This window comes from Podarcis melisellensis (genome assembly GCF_964234715.1).
Source record: "Podarcis melisellensis genome assembly, chromosome: 2".
NCBI lineage: Eukaryota > Metazoa > Chordata > Lepidosauria > Squamata > Lacertidae > Podarcis > Podarcis melisellensis.
Window position 1 is genome coordinate 63,737,338 of NC_138529.1, and position 8,801 is coordinate 63,746,138.

Below are 8,801 nucleotides of genomic sequence, written 5' to 3' on the forward strand. Positions count from 1 at the left end.
TACTTCGAAGCAGCTCTCCTCCTGTTCGATGGGATCCTCACGAAGAACAGGATGTTTCGGGCTGCAGCCTAAATTGTGACGAAATCGGATTATCAACCTCTCTTCTCCTCCTCCCCCCTCCCACTCCCCCCCTTCAGCAATGGCTTGACAGCAAATGGAAATCACTCTCAAGTCAAGATCGGCTGGCGGGCCTTCCACCTTCTTTTGTGCAACACAAGATCCCTTTCAGGTCCGCACACAATCCCGCGTGATATAGCTATATATATATACATCTACATCTGTGGCACCCTGGTTCCATGAGACATTCAAAAGCAACATTAGACGACGCGATATCCCGCGCGGGTTTCCGGCAAGGCTTCTTCCTGCCTGACTTCCGACGGCGCAGACGGTCCATCGTTTAACGTCCAGGTCCTCGCCGGGCTTTCAAGCCAGCGAGTTACTGGCTTCAGGGAAGGGGGAGTTTTCCGTTCTCAGGCAGCCTCCACATTGCACATGATCCTCGTCCTCACTGAGGCGGCTGCCGGCTCCCCGCTCCAAGGCTGCGAAGGGGAGGGCGGATCAGCAGACGGAAACAAACAAAAAAAGCGGGTCGCGGACGATTTCTCTCTCTCTCTCCTTCTGAGTGTTGGGGATTTGGGGTGGGCGAGGGATGGGGCAGAGACCAACCAGGGAGAACAGGGTCCCCCATCCTGGGCGCGCGCGCAGTCCTCTTCCCAGCCACCTTGGTGGAGCCGGTTCTCTGGAAACGGTTCCTGGTTTCATTCATTGATTCAGTTCCAGCGCCCAGACCTGCTGAGGCCAGCCAGTCCTGCCCTTAAGCCGTTTTTCTCCGTGGCCTAAAGCGTGAGAATAGCCCTCGGTCTGCTGCAAGGGGGAGAGGGGAGGGGAGGAAAGAGGGGAAAAAAAAACCAGGAGGGAATGAATCTCCATTACGCATTAATCATCATCACCAGAAGAAAAGAAAACAGGGAAATGTAGAGGGGAGTCATCCTAAGCGTGTTACTCTTGAGAAAGTACGCTTTAGGAGGGCGCCTGGACTGCCTCCCCTGGGTCCTCCTGTGCTCTGTCCCTAACAAGTAGATCCTACCACTAATCCTATCGATTGCCCTAAAAGGCCCAACGTAGCCCCTGCGAAGCGCGCTTAACAGTCCTCGCAGGCGATGCAAGCGGCGCCAGCTCCTGCCTCTGCAACAAAAAATCGACGGAGGGGCTTGCAAAGCGCTTGGTCTTGGTGGGGTCGTGCCTAAGGCAGAAGAGAAAGCCAGGCGAGTACAGTAAAGGAAGGAAGGAAGGCGTTTGCATGGCGAGCCCTTCTGCCATCCACGAGGCCACTGTTTGTAAATTTCGCCCGGAAGGCTGTAAAGAAGACCCCGGAGTTGTTCATCTGTTTATGAGTATTAGATAATCAGGCGGAAGGCCATAAATTTCAGTCTCTATTTGCAGCCCTTTTATAAATATAAGAGGCTGCGTTTTGGTAAATACGTCGGAGCCCTCTACTAAATTATGCCGGTTATGAGTCTTTTAATTGCCGAGGCCGCTCCGCGAAAAAAACGGGACCGAATAAATAAATCGCGGGTTTTATACAGGCTCTTGAATAGTATAAACTTTGCAGATGCTAATTTATTTACCCTTGGGAAGTATTTGCAACTCGGTCATTTAGTTATTATTTATTTTCAAATCTGGCTCCTCTTCTATCTCCGCTCAACAAGAGCGAACGCAAAGGAATAAAGATGGATGAATGAATTCCTTTTTCCTTTTCCTTTTTTTATTTTTTATTTTAAATTCACTGATTAAGCGCTTTCTTTTAACTGTGGAGAGAGGAATCCACACCGGGACGGGAAATGGAGGAAATTGAGATTGAGAACTATATTGCAATACAAATTTTGAATGATGATGATGATGATGATGATGATGATAATGGCATCAGAGATCGAATTCGATTAATGTTTCTATGGCCTGATACTTTTCTGTATTGAAACAGTATCGAAAACTGATCGGCCAAACGCCGTCACTGAGAGAGGGAGAAGAAGCGCAGAGCCTCTTTAAAAGCAGGAGCAGTACGTCTCACGGTCAATTCCCCCCCTCCTCCATTTTTACACTTCCAGAAAAGGGTGGGTTGAAGTGGCCTGAATGTATTTATATTGAAGAGCAAGAGAGAAATCTATTAGCATACAAAATAAATAAATGGAAGCCTCAGGACAGCCGAACCAGCTTCGCTCCAGTTCAATTTCACAGAGTTTCTTTTTTTGGGGGGGGTGTCGAGATTTGGGTGGATTGTATTCTGCTGGCAGCAGGAACCTGTGGTCTGCAGAACAGGGCCCCCCCAGCCCTTACTGGTCTATTTTATTGGGGAGAAGCTTCCATTAAAAGAAAAAGGGGGGAAGACTACTACAGTACTGTTGAGGAAACTCTTCCAGGGCGTATTTTGGAGCGGTCCCAATTCACCTCGTGTGCGTATTTATTCCTTGCGCCTTGGTTTTGCGCAGAGAAGTTTTTTTTTGCGGGAAGCAACTGCAGCCAAAAGCGGCGAAGATACGGGATTATTATCCCCCCCCGCCTTCCTTCCAGATTGTGTACAATTCTCTCTGCTCGCCCTACCCCACCCCAAAACCCACAGCCAAATGACCTTAACAGTTCTAAACAGCTCTGGCAATTCAGTGGCGCATTTTCAAATCCCGCTAGAAAGGGGAACAGGAGATGAGGAAATGAAGTCGAGAGTTGCCACGGCGCCTTTCATCGCTCCTGGAGGATTTTGAAACAATCTCTTGCGTTATGCCGCCTTCTGGAGCCCCAGAACAAAAAAACTATGCAAACTAGCGAAAGAGGCGCCAAAAAAAGGACCGGTATCAACGGAAATTCCCTAGAGAGGACTGGACCAAGAGAGCTACATGCCATTTTAAAAGGGACGTGGGGTGTTTAAGTAGCGGTGCAATATTTGACAGGCTTCGCTGCATCTTCCCTATCTTTCCAGGGGTGTGGGAAATATTCCCCCACCAGGTTTTTTAAAAAACTATTTGTTGCAGTCCGATCTTCCAAAAAGGATGCGGTTCCTGGCCTGGGAGAATAAAAAGAAAAGTTGGCCATTTCATTTCGGCCGCCCTTTCCAAAAGTATTGGGCCTTTTCTACCGCCAGATCCTGCGCGTGTCTACTCAGAAGCAAGCGCCGCTGAGTTCAATTGGACTTCCATTGAAGCTTGCATAGAATTTGCAGCTGTCTTCGATGGCCAAATTGCGGAGTGAAGAGAAGGCGCTTTGAGCCGCTGACTACTGAACGCACTTTTACTCGGAGTACACCCATTGAAACTAATTGGCTTCAGTTAGTTATGACTATCAATTTCAGTGAGTCTGCTCTGAGTAAACGTTAGTCGCCGGCAACCCTGGGCAACGTTTTAAGAGGAGAGCGCCGCTTTTGCAATCAGGAAGAAGCTCCTGCGACTCCACAACCAGCCCGCAAATAACGTTGGGTTGCCTCGATGTCTTTACGCAGCTGCTTAACACTAGGGCAGCGAATAGAAATCAAAAGGATAACTTGTGGATCAGAACAAGCGGGGCCTGCTGCACCTCCTGTCCAAGATGCCTGCCTGCCAGCCAGCTATGCCATGCCATTTCCCTCCCGCTTCTGCCTCAACAGTCTGCTGAGGGCTTTCCCTCCCTATTTGCCCCTTGAAAATGTTACTACTTCTGAAAACCTTCCTAGGGTGTAATGCTGCCAGCGCAGAAAGCAGACTGCTAGCAAAAGCCTTGTGTTGGATCTTGCAGAAACTCCAGTTCAAATGAGTAATTTGCACTTGCAGGATACACATTGTGCAACCACTGTCACCATTATTATACTCTTGTGAGAGGCAACACTAGTGTGTCAGTGCTTGTCTGCTGTTGCTTGCGCAACAATGTAACTCTTTTGTGCGCGGATGGCGTTGTTTCAGATGCGTTCACGCCGGAAGAACAAAATTGATATTCTAGAAGAACATTCCTCGGACAGCACAATAGACGAGTCACTTCTAACTTTCCAGAAAGCGCAGTTCCAAACACTTTTCTCGCAGCGAGGCATGTTTATAAATAAACCTGCACCCGGGGTTAATCTGACCTAAAAGAAGGAAGATGGCTGCGGGCGATCTCACCGCTTTAACTCGCGGTCGGAACCTTCGCCATTCTTTTCCTTCTAGGTCTGCTTCCTTTAACCATAGTAATTAATATATATTATTTCGGGGTGTAAAGAAAGGCGGCGCAACACGACATTTGGATGGCTCATTCATCTAAGGTCGGATTCCGATTCTGCCTCCGGCAAAGAACGTTCCGTGCAAGGGAGTAGTTCTCGTCAAGGAAGGGCACGTCTTGCAGAATGCAGAACTGGGGACAACACTTGCAAGGAATGACCGCCCTCACTCAGCTCAGCCTGGCTCTGTCCTCCACCGTCAAACCAAGAGAACGAATGACTCACGTGCAGCGCGAGCCCACGCTTGTCTACTCAGAAGTATGTGCAAGTGCACGCTTCCAAAGACGCGTGAAGGATGGATGGAGGCCTAAGGCTGCCATCCTAAATCACGCGATGTCCGGGATTGCGCGACAGGGGGCCGAGGGCAGATAGTTAGCAAAGCCAAAAGGCTTGGCCTAGGCCAGAGTCAAGTTTAAAAAGGGCGCTTGCAGGGCGGACGCAGGGAACATTTGTTACAGACGGTTACTTATTAGACATGACTATAGCTCAGCGATCCCTAGGAGCAATTCCCCCGCGGTCTTGAAACAGGGGAGCGAGCGATTCCCCTTCCCCTGCCTAGAGTGCTGATCTGTTAACGTATGAAGATCGGAAGCCATGCAGTACAGTGAAATAATCGACCTTCTTTCCCCGAGAGACTGAGATCTCCGTTGGCACATTAGGAAGGGGTCGGAGAGGGGCTCCAGAGTCCCACATTACTTCTTCTGAAATATATTGCCTGCCACAATGTCCCATTCTGCGTTTTGCTAAAATGTCATGCAATGCATTCCATGCAACAGAGTTCGCGCGCAAAGCATCAGTTGGGGGGGGGGGCGCAGATCCACCGACCCAGGTCAAATGCTTTTGCCCACACAGTCTTTATGGCTCTGATTCAGACACCACCGGCAGGATGAGTCCACCAAGGGATGCGGTGGGTATGGGAAGCTTTGTTTTGTGGAACAAAAGGCATCAGATTGAGTGGGTATCAAACCCGCAGCCCTCCTTTGAAGGCTGGTTGCTTAGTCTAGAAGAAACCCCCACCCCACACACCAGTGCAGAAGGGCTCGTTTAGATCCAAAGGCCAGAGGCCTAGGCTTTCCTTGGCACGCCTCTAGATCCCAGTCGCTGGGGAGCCAGAGCAAAAATGAGCTGTTTTGCTCTCCTGCTCGGCTTGAGGAAGCTTTCCAGGGGCATCTGGCGAGAAACAGGGATGCTGGACAAGAGAGGCCTTGGGTCTGATCCGGCAGGGCTCTTCTTGCGTTCTTCTGATTTAAGTACCCAGGCCACCAAATCTCATCTCTCATCTCCTAAACCCACCGCACAGCAAATGCAGCTTTTCCCAGCTTGCCACCCTAATATCCACTCCACTCTGCTTAAAGGAGGACCCTTTCCTTCCTTACCCTATTCACTTGGACTTCCGCAGACGTCAGTGGGCTTGATATCCAACAAACTACTCGACCATCTTTAAAACACACATAGAAAAAGCAAGCTCACTTCACTCTTGCGCCAGGCGGGAATCATTTTTAAAAACCAAGCAGAGGGGCTCTATAGCCTGCCAGCCTAATTCTACCCACAGGAGGGGTGGGGCTCCTTCCATACCCCTCTGCGATGTCCAGGCCTCTGCTCTAGGTACCCCCCACCGAGGAAATCAGCCTCAGAGAAAAACAGATGCTTGTTTGGGATAGCTATTCTTTAAGTGGAGCACCTTTACCTCACAGGAGCCTCTTACCTGAAGTTTAATGTGGGACAGGCCCGGAGACGAAGACCTGGAATTGGGGAAGGGGCGCGTGTTCTGGGGCAGAGAGGTCCACTCTCCGGAAGCGGAAGCCCACGGGAGCGGGATCAGGCTCGCTCAGGTGGTCAGACCTGGCCGAGAAGACAATCTCCAATGTGCTTTTTCCTCCCCTCCGCTATGGGACAGCTGAGCTCCAGGGTGAAGGGGCAGGGGTTGCAATTCCCTGGAATTGAGCAGAGTCTCTTCCCCACCGCTAGCCCCCGCGCCTCTAAGTTTTGGCCATGGCTACGCTCCGTGCAGCTGCCCTAAAGCCTGTGCAGAAACAAAGGTATTGTTTCCACCCCTTATATAGGGAGCCGCCACTCATCCCGCTACGTCTGGAACCAGGAGACTCGCTTTTCTGCCCCGCTCCTCCCGTTCGAGGGGAGGGCGCCTCTGAGCGCGCGCAGAGCGCCTTCGCGCGGGCCCTTACCGGCTGCTCGCGCTTCCTCTTGGCGGCGTCGCGGGGCTCGGCCTTCTTGAGCTCGGCCTTGAAGCCCTCGGCGGCCGGCCCGTCCTTGGCCAGCACCTCCATGAGGTAGGCGATGTAGCTGGTGGCCAGGCGCAGCGTCTTGATCTTGGATAGCTTGGTGTCGGCTGGCACGTTGGGGATGCACTCGCGCAGCTCGGCGAAGGCGCTGTTCAGGCTCTCGGTGCGGCGGCGCTCCTTGCGAGGCGCTCCGGGCGCCGACGACGAAGACGCACCCCGACGGCGCGCCGCGCTCAGCCGCCCGCCCAGCTCCGACGGGCTGCCGCCGTACGACGAGGCGGGCGAAGCCGACGAGCCCAGCCCGGCGGCCGCTGCAGCCGCTGCCGCAGCTGCCGCGCACACCAACTCGGGAGGAGGCGGAGGCGGCGGGGAGAGGTCGGAGGCTGCGCTGAGCAACCAGCCCTGCGCGAAGGGCCGCTCGGCCGGCGGGAAACATCGGCCGGGGGCCGGCGGAGGCGGCGGCGCGGGCGGCCCGAAGAGGAACGGCTCGTGGTGCGGGTGGTGGGGGTGGAGCAGCGCGCCGTGGTGCGGGTGGTGGTGGGGATGGGGGTGGCCCTGGTAGCCCCCCACCACGTTCATGGCGACGGCGGCACCCCCGAGTCTCCGGCGCTACGAAGAAGCCATGGGAGGCTCGGCCCCGAGGGGCGTCCACGCTGCGGGCGCGCCGTCCAAGTTGCGTGGTCCAGCGGCGCGCTCCCTCTCTGCCGCGCTCGCCTCAGCCCTCCTGCTCTGCAGCCAGCAACTCGGCCGGCCTTTATGCAGCGGTGGGCTCTTTGATGTCACGCTGCGGTGAAGGGGAGGAGAGAGAGAGACGCACGCACAAGCACACAAGCAAGGAGGGAAGCGAACCCGGGACGGAGTGGTTTTGCCCCTGAGCAAGGAGTCTGGCTCAGTCAGTCCTCCCCACCCCCCTGCCCAAGAGGCGTCGACCTCGACCACATTCGTGGTGCATAGAAACAGTATTGTAGTTTGGGGTTATTTATGGCATTCCCAGCCCACTTTTTCCTCCAAGGAACTTACTAGCTGGTCTGCGTGGTTCTCCCCGCTCCCTCAAACACCGTGTCCCCCAGGTCACCCGGTGAGCTTCATGGCCCAGTGGGCATTTGAACCCTGGCCTCCCAGGCCCTATGGTCTGCCCACTTCAGTTCAGTGGCACACCTAAGAAGAGACTTGCTGGATCCAGTCCAGCTTTCTCAGTGGTCAACCTACCACAGCGATCCCCTCACCCAAACGGCTGTTGTTATTTCTTCCGAGTGCCACCATCAAGCACACGGAGCCAGGGTTTGTGAGCACAACCACATTCGCCCTCCCAGCCCTTTACTTGGAAGGAAATCCCGCGGAAGTTATTCTGAAAGCGCGCCTGAGGTTGCGCACTTCTCTACCGCGGAAGGTAGCGCGGCTTCCTTCTGAGAAAGCAGGCATGGGATCGGGGCTGGCAACAGGCCCCGGTTCTAAGGCAGGTTCCTGCTCCCTGAAGCTCTATTTACTGTTGGAGGAGCTTGGGAAGGAAAACTTTCCGCTCCTTATAAACCCTGCAAAAGTTTCCTTGGAAGTGCAGTCCCGGCTGGTTTCCCTGGATATTGCTTCCGAAGAACTGCATTCAAGATCGCTTTGATCCGGATCGGCTGAGAACGACGACAAGATATAGCCAGAACCAGGGTGCTCTAGGACCACCCTCGGAGTCGGAGCCCTGGCAGACCAGCGGCACCCACCACCAAACACTTTGCTTTGGAAAAAAGACTAGATTTTGAGGACCAATGAATGAATAAGGATCCCTGAGTGCCTGTCTTTGACATGTGGTCCGATCCAAAGCGTATCTGCAGTGCAGCCCTAGTCTACCCAGATCTAAGTGGTTGTGGCCTTGCAGGAGGCCCCACAGAGCTCAGTGGGTCTCGTCTCCTTCTAAGGAGGCTTCCTAAAATGTCGGCGTTAAGGCTGTGCCAAGGTCACACGCGCCCCTGAGAAATAGTCCATTATGTCATTGGTATGTTGTGTTGCTGTAAGCCACCCCCAGTGTCCACGAATGTATGCGTGTACTAAGTGTATAGGCAGAATTCCATCACTTCCTACCAGCAGCTATGCGCTTGGTAGAGGCCCGCAGATCTTCGTGTTTCGCAAGCACCTTAGTTGGGAATCGGCAGTCCCCATTGACTTCTGTCGCCCGAAGTTCAAGCGTTATTTATAAACCGCTTGCTCTGATATTTACTGGCCAAGCAATTTAGGTCAGGATCTGGCAGAAAGCTCTCTTCCAACAGCTTCCGTGGTTACGTTTGGAGCTTGCGCAGGAGAACATCCCCCCTGGATAATTGGAAAATATAGACAGCCGGGTCCTCTGTAAGGTTCCTCGA

General features: G+C 53.4%; 1 protein-coding gene across 2 annotated transcripts; it reads right to left on the minus strand.

Moving 5' to 3' along the window:
• Nucleotides 1-480: 480 nt before the first annotated feature.
• On the minus strand, nt 481-7,274 carry HAND1 (heart and neural crest derivatives expressed 1). Of its 2 annotated transcripts, none has more exons than XM_081899299.1 (2): nt 6,397-7,274; nt 481-861 (listed from the first exon to the last, which is right to left on the minus strand). In XM_081899299.1, exons 1-2 carry the CDS (start codon nt 7,030-7,032, stop codon nt 763-765), a joined length of 735 nt encoding a protein of 244 aa, XP_081755425.1. In that variant the 5' UTR covers nt 7,033-7,274; the 3' UTR covers nt 481-762. The 2 variants fall into 2 exon arrangements, with proteins under 2 accessions (XP_081755425.1, XP_081755424.1); XM_081899298.1 differs by having other exon boundaries at nt 481-864.
• Nucleotides 7,275-8,801: the final 1,527 nt, after the last annotated feature.